Here is a 14085-nt window from a genome sequence, read left to right on the forward strand (position 1 = left end):
TACAGTATACATATTAACAATGGAAAACATGGAATCGAGAACGCGACACAAAGATAACTCCTTTTCGAGTTGGGAGATTTTTTAACAAAAATATATAGAGTTGTCATATTTATATATCTGCAGTAGTTTTTTTTACAACCTTTAGTGTAATTTATCACGCGACATATTCATATTTCCGTCACATTTGTAATAATTTGATTATCTTCGGCACGTGTTTTAGCCATCCATTGAATATTAAAGAAATAAAAAATATTTTTTTAAAAAAAAAATACACTTATCATGGCGAACGCGACATACTTTATAGGCAGTAATATTTTTAAATAAATCAACTAAATTTTGTTTGGAATTGAAATTGTCAGCCACTTATATCATTCACATTTCAGTATAAATAATGTCATCCTCATCGAAATTTTACGCTATTTCGTAATCAAGATTCTAAATTTATTTAACAAAGCGTTTTAAATCTTTCAATAGAAGTATTTTTTTGTTATCTTTATTCTAATTAAAAAATGTAATGGAAACAAGAATTACAATTCATTTAAATTTTCATTCAATTCTTTTCTTTTTAATTTAGGTTAATTAATTTTAATTCGTTGTGAATTAAAAATCTAATGGGAATTATTCATTTACATCTCTGTTTTCATATACATAAATATAAATAATTGAGCTGGACATAAATTGATTTTCACTTAATTTTTATTATTATTTATTTCTTTACAGATCCCAAATCTAAACAAATTTGTATTCCAATTTTTAATTTTTTTTTGTAAATAAAAATAAAAATAATTTAATTTTCTTGTTTTAACTAAACAAAAATTAATTCCAACAGAGAATTTATTTAAAATATTAATTTCAATCATTTTCTTATAAATATTTTTTAAACAAAAGTTAATAATTTAATTCCAAAATGGCTGAATGTTCATATGCCAGATGTATACAGGAGCGTCGTTTAATAAAACGTGAATTGATGAAGCATTCCAAGGATATGCTGCAGATTGCGGGTAAGTAAATTATTATATGAATTGATTTTGTACGTTATTACATGTATAACACTCTGCTACAAAATTACCCTTTTTGTCAGAACTTGAAAAGTGACCTAATGGGGGTTATAGGCCTAGGTGAGGACATACTAAAACCGTTTTCAAAGATTTTGAAACACCCTCAAAATTTTGAGTTATTTTGAAAAAACTGTTTTAGGGTAGGTCGTAGTACTTTAGTACTACGACCTCTAAATTTCAAAATTTTTTAAACAACTGTGGATAGACAATGATTTAAGCTTTCTTCTTATGTAGGCATAAAATGTATATTCCAAGAAACTGTTTATGTTTTTATAAAAAGTTTAATTTTATTTTTATTGTTTTTCGTAATTTTTCAAATTCAACAATAGTTATTTTAAATTTTTTTTATGAAAACCTAATTTTTTTTGAACAGCATTTTAAAGACAATTTTATTTACACAAAAACGTGACATTACTTATTAAAATCGGTTTATATTTGCAAAAGTTATTAAACTTTTTCGAAAAATGTTCAAAAAATTTATCTTGTAAATTAAACATTTTTTAAATATTATTTTTTTTATAATTTCTTGTTTTTTTTATTCCTATGCGCTGGGAGAGAAAATACTAAGAAACGTATTAATGAAAAGTTGAATAACTTTTACAGTTTTCATGCGATTTGAAAAATTAGAATCATGTCTTGTTAAGAACTAAATTTTCTTTATATATTGATATACACTTTTATAAGCTTTCATATCAAAATAATCAATGAAAAGCTACTAAAATGAAAAAAGTTAATAAATTTTGTTTTGCTTTTAGATATTCTTAACAAAAGCAATACCTATAACTTACAAATGTATCAATAAATACATATAATTTTAAAGCGTAATCAGTTTTCTTTACAAACACGTTACAAAATTTTAAATCGGACAAAAACTGACTGGTCGATAAGTTGACGAAAATCACTGAAAACGATTTTTTAGAATAACTTCTGAATTTGAGGGTGTTTCTGAAAGTAATTTCTTTGATGAATACCTATTGCAATCATTATTTATTTAATAATTTAGTTTTGAATAATATGTGTATAAAATACATTTGGTCAAATCAAAAGTCTCCTGTCATGCCATGTTGTCATAATGTTCTAATAATACCCATTAAAAACTAAATTTTTTGGTTGTTACGCCCTTTTGTATTTCAAGTGACGATATGTAATATGTATTTCTTTAAAATAAAATTCATTATTTTGAACATTTTTATTTGCCTGGAAAAAGCCGTTATTAAGGCAACAAGAAGAAAATATTTCATTTCAACAAATTTTAAGAAAAACAAGTAAGAAAGTATAGTCGGTTAAGCCCGACCATATAATATCCTACAATAAGTAAAAGAGCAAAAACATTTTTCTTTCAAAATTTCAATAATTTATATTTTTGAGTGATTTTCTGAAGTGGGCCTTATATGGGGGCTATGACCAATTATGGACCGATCACCATGAAATTAGGTCGTGTGATTTACGTCTACATGCAAGTTTACTATGTAGAATTTTGTGAGTATACCAACATTTTTAAGCGATTTATGCACGTTAAAGTGATTTTCGGAAGCGGGTCTATATGGGAGCTATGACCAATTATGCACCGATCGTAACAAAATTTGGTGACATGAATTTTGTATATATAAAACTTATTTAAAGCAGAATTTGTGGAGATACATATATAAATTAAACATTTATGACCGATAAAGTCCAATTTCGGAAGGACATTTGTATGGGGCTAGGTGAAATAATGGACCGATTTCAGCCAGTTTCAATATACTTCGTCCTTGGGCCGAAAAAATAATATGTACCAAATTTGATCGAAATATCTTCAAAATTGCGACCTGTACTCTGCGCACTAGATTTACATGGACAGCCAGACGGACGGACATCGTTTAATCGACTCAGAAAGTAATTCTCAGTCGATCGGTATACTTTAAGGTGGGTGTTAGACTAATATTTTTGGGCGTTACATACATCTGCACAAACGCATTATACCCTCCCCACTATGGTGGTGTATGGTATAACTAACAACAAACACTTGTTGCTATAGATTCAAAGTCTGCCCTCAGATTAAGACAAAGAGAAAAAGAAAAGTAATGTAACAAAAACGTTGCATGCATAGCAATTTTTTTTATTAAAGTTCTTTGATTTATAGATGAAATTCTATAAAAGAAAATAATACAGAGTGTTGCAGTTTACTACAAAAAAAATGGAAACAACAGAAAAACATAACCTCTCTCAATGCTTCACTCCCTTAGCCAGTAATGACGGCATCATAAAAATACTCATGGTATGAATTTAATCGAAATCATCCTTTGTAGCATATACATACAAACACAACAAGATAAAATTCCATTCTACAACCTCTAAAATTTAACTCCACATCAGCAACTACTTATTTTCTTTACCACCTGCTAAATATGTGAACATTTTTCTTTTGCTTTAGGTTCCTCTACTCTAACCACTGTATTTCTTCACATACTTTAATTCTTATATCCGTGACCAAAAGTGTGAAGGGTAGATATAAGTTTGTCATTGCGTTTGTAATTTGAGGATTTATATTCTGGATCGTTATATACATATTTCCATATATATGATATGTTCCAACTTCATCAGTCCTACAAATGGCGACTACCTCAATTTTCTCACATATTTTACCCCAAATTTTTTGTTTATACATTTTTTTTATAATTTTTTTTTATAATTTTTTTTTCCTAAAAATTTATTTTACCAACATTTTTATTAAATAATATAGTATTCAAATTATTCGATTTTTCTCTTGTTCAAATGAAACAAATAAGTCAAATAAGAGATTTTAACTTGTTCGAATAATTGGATCACAGGTTTAAAATTAATCGAATAATTTAATTTTTTTTAAAAAAGATTAAAGAATGAAGTTTTTATGTAGATTTTTTAAAGAAAAACAAAAAATAACGTTAAAGTTAACAATTCAAGTATTGATAATGTTAAAAAACATTCGAAAACAAAGTCCATCATTAAACTTTCATCAGATTCCCTCCTGAACAATCTACAAAAACAATTGACTAGCAAACTCTTTTGTAGAAGTATATATTTGATTTTTTATTAATTAATTATATTAAATAATTTTATTAATTCTAAACATATTTATTAATAATGCAAATGAAAAATTTTAAATAAATGAAATTATACAGTTTATTTAATTCATTTTTAAATAATACATTTATAATTTCGAAAATATAATCAATTCATTTAATTATTACGGGGGATTTTTTTGTCTTTTTTTTTTTGACCGCTATTATTCTTGAACATTACCTCGTCCATCAGCCACATACAAATTTTGACCCGGAAGTTGTAAAATGTCTGCCAGCACATAAGTTTCATCATCCAGGTGTATATTTTTATAAAATTTGCCCTCAATTTTTTCTCTAGTTCTTTTGCTTCTAAAGTTAAAAAACACTTTATACGACTTCAACCCAGCACTCGCTTTGGCTCTGCGCACAAAATAATCAGAGTATTTAACTTTACGAGCTGCTTTTCTGATAGAAGTGTTCGGTGCTCTTCGAATGAGTTGTTCGACAGTATTTGATATTGGTAATATCTGTCAGACATTTTACTGATCCAGGTTTTCTTTAAATATTCAAGTCATCCTCTTACTGATTAATGGATTTTGAAACGATGAACCTTCAGATGTTTTGCTATTATGGATTTTTAAGAAAATAGCAAAAGATCTGAAGGTTCATCGTCACACTGTTTCGTTACTTTTTTCGCCGTTACGCACTTTAACCACCTTTCACTAGAACTTTAAAAACTCAACTGAATATACGTTCCTCCTGCGTTAGTTTGTTTTGTTTTCTTATTTTCTGTTAAAGTCCCGCTATTTTGCATTTTTAAATGAAGAAGTGTTTAAGACTTCGTCGCTCATCTGGTCGTCAATATAGTTTGAAAGACGTCAAAATGCATGCAATTGACGATAATTTTGTCCTCACAACAGTTTTACTGATGATATGGTGAAGACATTGTCGCTCATCTTGTCGTGGATGTGGCTTGATACAGGTCAATATGCATGCACTTGTCGCTCACTTTGTCCTGAATAATGTTTTATTCAAGACAAGTTCATGAAATTGTCGTTAGCTAATCAACAATGGAGCTTCAAACACGACAACATAAGCGACTTTGATTTATACTTGTCCTCACAGGCATTGTATAGACGACAAATTATAAAATGTCCTGAATACAACATCGACGAAAATTTCGTCTATCACTCTCTGGCCAACTGGGCTATTTATCTATTATAATTTCCGAGTTATATTGAAATTTTAAAATTTTGCCATACCCTTGGTCCAATTTTTTAAAAATATAGGACGTACTTTTGAACTAAATGCACTCGAAATTAGTTAGACAACTAATTTTCCAATAATACACAAAAGATTTCAGAGCAATATCGATTATGAATTCAAAACTAAACGAATCTTATATACCCTTATATACCAAATTATACTTCAAAATAAAAATTTTAAATATTTTTAGGTGAACAAAATTTATTTTTGCAGTTTTTTCATAAACATAAAAATCGTTTTTTTTAAAATTTATTATTTAAAAATTTTTTTTTTTTAAATTTTAAAAAAAAATTTTTGTTTTTTATATTTTTTTTGGTGAAAAAAAATTCGGACTAAAAAATATTTTTTCCGATTTTGACCCATTGTAGGTCCAACTTACTATGGTCTTATAGACGTCAAATATCTTTGAAATATCTATCATTAGATATCCATATTGTCTATATTAATGACTTAGTAATAGGTCAAAAATCGAGGTTGTCCTGGGTTTTTTCCTCATAGCTCAGCCATTTGTGCACCGATTTTGCTGATTTTAAATAGCAAACTTCTCGAAAGCATGTCTGGCAGAATTATTGAATATTTGGATCCCGAAGATATCTGGGGTCTTCAGAAAATTGATTTCAACAGACAGACAGACGGACATGGCTTAATCGACTCCGCTATCTATAAGGATCCAGAATATATATACTTTATATGGTCGGAAATGAAAAATGTAGAAATTACAAACGGAATGACAAACTTATATATACCCTTCTCACGAAGGTGAATCGTATAAAAATAGTAGATTTTTGCTATTTTTGGGCGAAAAGGTGACCTAACTCTTTCTTTATTAAAAAACAACTTTCTTTAAGAACATATAAAAATTTTATGTTTTTCTTTTAGTTATTTTTACGTATAAAAAACATGTCCAATTTTTCGAAGATCAAAATTTCAAATTTGGGCCACATGTTCTAAAATCCCGAAACGAAAAGCAGACTTGGAAACCTTGATGTGTTCTTTATTTATCGCCAAAGTACATTTAGCCCTTTGGGTAAAATTGTAAAAAATAAAATAATTTTTGGGATTTTCGCTCCAATTTTTAGGAATTGCGGGATTCCCTTTGATATTTTGATAAGTTTTTTTACACTTTGTTATTTAAAATGACAAATTTAAAAAACGTTGAAAATTTCGTTCAGTTTATTTGTTTTATTTGTATCGACATTTTAATAGGATTATTTTGTTTCGATAAGTTAATTATACCACCATAGTGGGGAGGGTATAATGCGTTTGTGTAGATGTTTGTAACGCCCAAAAATATTGGTCTAACACCCACCTTAAAGTATACCGATCGACTTAGAATCACTTTCTGAGTCGATTGAACGATGTCCGTCCGTCCGTCTGTGAGCAGATATATATATAAATTATTGATATTTTAAAAGAAAAATATTTTTACTCATTTACTTGGTGTAGGGTATTATATGATCGGGCTTGACCGACCATACTTTCTTACTTGTTTTTTAGTTTGGATTCAAAAATATGCCACTTTTAAAACTCAGTCCTTTTTCATATTTTTTTATTTTTTGTATAAATTTTCTTAAGATTTTATTCAACAACAAGTCATTGGTTTTAATTTCGTCGGATCAAGTCCTAAATTAAACATTTTGAAAGACTTGTTTCTAGAATTGTAACTTCTTGCAGTAAGTCATTATTACTTATTTAAATTTGGAATTATTCGTTCCAAATTCGATCATTACTCGAATGAATCATTCGATCATTACTCGAATGAATACCTTATTAAACAAGTAAATTATACTGAAAAATATTAATATTTATCATAAGGTATACTTTGGTGAAAGGTATATAAGATTCGGCACAGCCCTCTTACTTATTTCTCTACTTAAATATATTTTTTATACTTTTGTACAATTACGACACAACAACACACCAACAATGGCAAGTCAAGTGTCTTTGGCACATGTCCACAATTTAGTGTACAGTTGAAATGCTTCCTTATTGCCACCTCAACAGTTACTTGCCACTAACTGGTGCACTCACACTTAAAGCACGTACAATATTTGGCTGTATAACTCACACACACACCTAACAAAAACCAAATCTTTAGCTTGCATGTGTATTGTGAATCTGTATTGTGTTGATCGTCCTAGTTCCTTTTGTTTTAGCGCTGCCCTCAATTCGTACGTAACAATTTTTGCTGCTACGCCAAAATTGTTTCTCTGCTCTTGCACATATAGAGTCCTCTTGCCGCCAAACACTGTTGCTCAGTATAAGACATCCTTTGAACCAACAAAATTTCAAAAGTTTATGTGTATTGTGTTGACCCAAACCTGTTGCCATCTCTACACTACAAGGAAATATATTTTCCAGCAACAACAAAATCTTTTTTCCATCTTATTTCGAACAAAAGTGATGACGACAACGACAATTTTTGTTATTCAGTGTGTGAGTATATAAATGACTTTGCAGCAAATAAAAACACAACTAGCTCAACCGAAAAAAACAGTGCATTAGTGTTGAAGCAACATGTTGTTGTGTTGTATGTGTAGGTATGTGTTCATTTCCAAAACCAAGGAGGAGTCTGTTGCTCGCTCCTAAACCAACGATTTTAAACCGAATAATGAAGCGTACTGAGGCCAAACTAACAACAACTTTACAACAAGCAGCCGAAAACATTTCAGTCGTTTTTAGCTCCACAAATATTGGCTAAATGACGAAAAAATAGCGTCTGCCTTCACAAAAAATAAAAAACTAAATAAAAGAAAAGTAAAGAAAAAAGGAAAGGAAAGCAACTGAAAATAAAACGAGTGCTAGAACAAACTTAAACCAAACCCGAACTTTTAGAGAGAACGAAAAGAAATTCTAGCAAAAAAGAATGCAGCATGAAAAGCATAAACTTTTTATAATAAATATGGGTAGTTTTGGTTTACGAAATTGGGTGGCATAGTTTCTTTGCTATCTGCCACTAGCCCAACTTATTTTATATTAAACTGAATAAAACTATTTGAGACAGTGGAGAAAAAGAATGTGATCATTAAGTGATTTAATAATCTCTAGTTAAACAGCCAAACAAATTCTGGAGCGTTGATCTTCTCGAATTGTAATTATTTTATTAGTGCTGTTGTTAGCTGACTGACACTCTAATAATAATTCACCCATCTGGCGCGCACGGAATAAACAAGATTGACATTTATTAAAGTAGGCTCCGATACACTTGATAAATTTTATTTTCCAGACATATACGACTAATCTGAGCCAAGGAAAATCAAGCTAAATGATCTTATAAGATCAAAGGTTGCGGCACTCTAGCATCAACAGTCTGGATCTGGATAGTAATTACTTCAGAAGCTGTTAAAAGTTCTGCTTAATCAACTTTAGCAAATCATTATATAAATCATACATTAAAACTGTGAACTGATGAACAAAATCTTTATCGTATCTGCTAACATCCTGGCACATTATAAATAATTCTGTTTTTCTTTTTTTGTTAATGCAATAACAAAAACCCAGCTACAAGAAATTGCAGAAGGACGACAATGATGCTGCTGTTATCGCAGATGAGCTGCAGACCGTAGTTGATGTAAATGGTGGCGTTGGTGATGATGATGGTGTTGTAGTTGTTTGTATGTTGTGCCTTAATGTGCATCCACTTGTAGATTCAAGGAAGTCAGCTGCTAAAATTATTTTGTCATAGTTTTCTTTATTTTATTTCGTAAAGTTTTAATTTTTTTTTGTTCAAATTTTTGGTCGTAAAGTGGAAATTGCATTTCAGTGTTAGCTGGGGGTAGTAATCTTCTTCTTCTATATCCCACTCGTATTCCCCTAAGCAACCAAGTAGGTCTTAAAGTAATACCCCCAAGCTTTCTTTTGAGCAAAAAAAAATTAAAAAAGGGCCCATTTTAAAAATAAAAGTCAAAAATTCCACATTTTGAGTTACAAAACATTTTTTGTTTCGACTCACATCTCACTAAGCGACCAAATAGGTCCTCAAGGAAAATATCTAAGCTTTGTTTTAAGAAAAAATTTTGAAAAAAAAAATCAAAAAAAGTTTTTGATTTCGGAAAAAAATGATAAATTTTTTTTTTATTTTTTCTTTTTTAAATATTTTTTTCGAAAGATTGAAAAAATAGCTATCTAAACTATTTGGGACACATTTTGCTAAGAACAATAGGTAATAAGTTACATGGATGAGAAAAATCACATGTTTGGCCAAAATGTCAAATTTTTACACCCTCTAACTCCGAGAGTTCTTGACCGATCTTGTTGAAAAATTGGTCTAATCTTGGTGCAAAATCGGACGACATAGACTTTAAAAGTTGGTTCACTTGAAGTGAAATCCCTTATATATAAAACACAAAAAAATGTTTCTACCTATGTCCGTTATAAACTCTGAAACCATCCATCCGAATAGCTCAAAGCTGTTTTCATTGGAAAGGAAATTTTCTGAAGATGGTTTTAGGTCCATTTGATTCATTCGTAAAGCTGATTTTCGAATTTTCCACCCAAATTTGAACTTTTGATAATTTGTATGTCTTGAAATTTTGTGTGTAAGTACCTCACACGATTTGTAGATCCACTAAGAAGAGATTTTTGGAAATTCGAATTTTAAGAGGTTAAAACCTTTTAAAATCGGCATCGCTATATCTCTGGAACTAATAAAGCTAGCACTAAAAGTCGAACTTAATAAAAATTTATGCAAAAAATAAGTGAACAGGTGTGTGGTACTTTTGATTTTTGTACTTTTAAGGGAATAAAACTGGCGAAACCCAAGTTTTAGTACTTTTTTGTATTCCATATCCAAGAAATTTAAATGGAATTGTAGTCCTTCTAAAAAAAAAATTCAAATGGATTTTGTCACTTTTTTTAAATTTAAACGTATAAGGGGTCAAAGTGATCCCTCGTTTTGGTACATTTTTTTACAAAAATATATTTTATATACATTAATATGATATACAAATGTTTATTATAAAACCCCTCTATTAATAAAAAGTTTTTAGCGTAGTAGCACACGCTGGTTATCCTCTAGTAGATTATATTAAAGGGTTTTTTTCTTGTGTTGCCATAAATGAAGTTTATTCTGAGAAATTCATTAAATCTACTCCTTTAGATTTTTGATGAAATAAAATGATTGGTATAAAAAATGTTTTACTGAAACAAAATTTTGGTTGAAACAAAATGTTTTGTTGAAACTATTTTTTTTTGGTGAATCAAATATTCGGGTTAAAAAAGTTTTTAACGATTTTGACCCATTGTCGATCCGAAATTCTATGTCGTTATATACATCGTTTGAAAGGACTTTGAAATGTCTATAATTAGATATCCATACTGTTCATGTTAATGACTTAGTAATACAGATATAGATAAAAAAAAAATCGAGGTAGTTGAGGTATTTTGCTTATATTTCAAACATTTGTGGGTCGATTTTCCCGACTTTAAATAGCAATGAAACCAGAACTATAATGGTTATATTGATGTATTCATATTGAATATTGATGTATGGAATTATGTAAACATTAAAGTGCTCCAAGATTGTATGGACGAAAAGAAATTTAAGGTACGGGCCGTCCCTCCACTAGAATTGTTCTATGTATTGTAGAAACACGTTGTGTAAAATTTTAGGATGATAGGATAACTGGCGCAACGACGCTGGAGTTTTAAGGTGCATTTATTTAATTTTTTCAGTTTTTGTAAAAATGTTGCCATTAAATAATTACTTTCGCAATTAATCTAAAACAATTAACGTATCTCAGGCCAATAGATCAAAATTTTATTGTTAATGGAAACAAACTTATTTTAAAAACTTTGATAAATTTTTTCCACTCATTTTTTAAACCGAAAATAATTGAAATAAATACATATTGGTTCAACTTATAAAAGAAATATCGATTTTTTTGTCAAATGTTTCAACAATGTGAACATATCTTTATTTGTATCTTTATTTATTAAGTCGCTGAAGCTGATTAAAATCTATTTAATTTCGGCTAATATTTGTTTGATGTTCGGAGGTATTAACCCGCAAAATCCTTTACATCTCCTTCTCTCACTCACTCTCTCCTTAGCTCTCTTCCCACCAACACCAATATCTAAACTAAATACAAAACATGCACGAAACAAATATTTTCGTTTCTCAACAACGACAACAAAGCAAAAGAAGGCAGCAAGCTAAAAAAACAACAAAACGTTTTACCACGATTTTATTTTTTCAATCTTTTATTTATGTTAAAAACACTATTCGACAAAAAAAAATTGCACATTTGGGATGTAAACGAAGCAAGGAGGAGGATGAGTGCAAATAATAGTAATAATGATTGTGCCAGAAAAAGGAATCAGAAAAACGTGGGCATGAGAAAGTGGAGCCATAGACGACGAAAACGATTGGCGATGAAAATTTAGTAACAACAAAAACAAATACATACTGCATTTGTATATAATACAACGATAATAAAGCAACAACACAAACTACGCCAAGGACTATGAAATTCGGAATATAACGAAAAAATCCGGTAAAATAGTAAAAAAAACAAAAGCAATAGCACGAATTCAACATCATCGCCAGCAACATCATCATTCTCTTGAACGAATTTTTTTCGTGCCCGAACTTAAAACGCAACCAACTATTACAACAATAGCAAAAAGGAAAGGAAAATACCAAAACTACACCAATACATACAACATGGACTGTTTCCTTATAAGCAAAACTATCGTGGTAGTAGTATGTAGTAGTGTTGCCTGGTTTAGTTGTAGTGGTGTGTTCTATTTTTTTATAGTTGTTATTTTATTTCGTGCTGTTTTCATTTTCGTGTTTCTACCCAAAAAGAGAAGGAGCAGGATAATGTGTTTTTTATGATTTTTGTTGTTAGTGTTTGTAAGTTTGTGTATGTATGTATATGTGTGTGTGAGTCTAGCTGTGTCTGGAATATAGAAATACAAAAGGAAAATCGTAAAAGTCATGAGTTAAAATATAAGTATATTATTAATACATATTTGGTAAGTACTTTTTGAGGTACTTTTTTCAATTCCATAAATTAAAAATGATTATTCTCAACAGATGACTCTTCCTTAAAATGGCCTAATAATCTAAATTCGTCAAGAATCTCTCGATAATTGCCTTATGCAAACTCTTTAAAATCTTGTTCAGACGGAGTGAGCTGGATAATCGAACCAGGATTGATTTTTGCCATCTCCGATTTTATTTAAATTCAATTCAAGTATGTATTCTACTCTTAAATTTACATTTTGTGTCGTATATGGTTCATATTTTAAAGCCCTCTAAAGCTGGACATCTCGGCCATTTTTGTGAAATATTAGTAATGTTCAAAATGAAATAACTTTGGAACGCGTCATTCGATTTTTATATTCAGTTTCTTATTTATAAATATTTTCGAAAAAATACATTGTGCGAAAACTACAATTTTCGATTACAATGGCTACAAAAGCTATGGTATGGTTTTTCTATGACAATTTACAAAATTTTTTATGAAAAGTAGTGCATTTTAAGTATTAGTACATTTGAAGAGCCGCAGAACAAAAGGTACATTTTCGTATTTTTCAAAAATTGGTTTTTTGGTATTTTTATAATATTTGGGTTGAAATCTTCTAGAAACAATCAAGTTAGCAAAATTTTTTTAATGTTTTTACTCAGTTAATGGGTTCTAAAAAAATTTGTGCTTAACAAAACTTACAACACTACACCATTTTTCAATGAAATTGAGAACATTATACATGATATTAAGAAAATTCCAAATGAAATTGAGAATTTCCATTTTAAATTGAGAAAATTCCAATTGAAATTGAAAATTTCAACTTTAAATTGAGATAATTCCAAATGAAATTGAGAATTTCCAGTTTAAATAGAGAAAATTCCAAATGAAATTGAGAAATTCAATTTCAAATTGAAAAAAATTCCAAATGAAATTGAGAATTTCAATATGAAATTGAGAAAATTCCAAATGAAATTGAGAAATTCCATTTCAAATTGAGAAAATTCCAATTGATATTGAGAAATTCCATTTCAAATTGAGGAAATTCCAAATGAAATTGGGATAATTCTAATCGAAATTAAGAAAATTTCAAATGAAATTGAGAATATTATTTTACTCTACATAAATAATAGACATTAAACAAAAAACATATGTACACAGTCTTATTGACCAACAGGCATATCTTGCAATTCCAAAGCGCTTTTTGGAATGATGTTGTATCTTGTATAGCTCTACTGCAATTTTCAGTAGTTATACAGGACTCGTGGAATCGTTAATTAATTCTTGAAGATATGAAATCCTCTGCTCTCCTACATTAGGAGGATTTACAGTTGGTATATTCATGTTTGACTTCACAATACTTTTGATTTTGGACCAAATTATTTCAATAGTGTTAAGCATTGGTGAATAGGGAGGGACTCAATTGTAAAAGTGTTGCTGAAGACTTGTCGAAAATTTCACGTAAACGACTGTAGCAAGGGGTATTGTCACATACCTCAACGAGTTCAGATAACTGATTACCCAACTCTAGCTATCAACACTTTTGACCCATTCATTTGTGCTTTCGGCAGTGAACGAACCTCTGCGACTATCCATTTGAATAATGCCTGCGGTACCAATTGCACCTACTAGGTGGATGTCGTAGCCACGGGAAGTAGGTATCGAAAGAACTGTTCGGGATCCAACACAAGACCAACCATGTTTTCTACCACAAAATAAATTGAAATTGGTCTCTCTATCGTTAATTTTGTTTTTTTAGTTTAAAATAAT

General features: G+C 29.6%; 1 protein-coding gene across 1 annotated transcript in view; it reads left to right on the plus strand.

The window, feature by feature from the left end:
- Positions 1 to 877: 877 nt before the first annotated feature.
- Eip93F (Ecdysone-induced protein 93F) overlaps positions 878 to 14085 on the plus strand; it is a 283874-nt gene continuing 270666 nt past the window's right edge. The window contains exon 1 of the mRNA XM_065515887.1: positions 878 to 1001. Within this exon, the coding sequence (XP_065371959.1) occupies positions 908 to 1001 (94 nt within the window). The 5' untranslated portion in view covers positions 878 to 907. The remainder of the gene's footprint in view (positions 1002 to 14085) is intronic.

This window comes from Calliphora vicina, chromosome 1 (assembly GCF_958450345.1).
Source record: "Calliphora vicina chromosome 1, idCalVici1.1, whole genome shotgun sequence".
In the NCBI taxonomy this organism is placed as follows: domain Eukaryota; kingdom Metazoa; phylum Arthropoda; class Insecta; order Diptera; family Calliphoridae; genus Calliphora; species Calliphora vicina.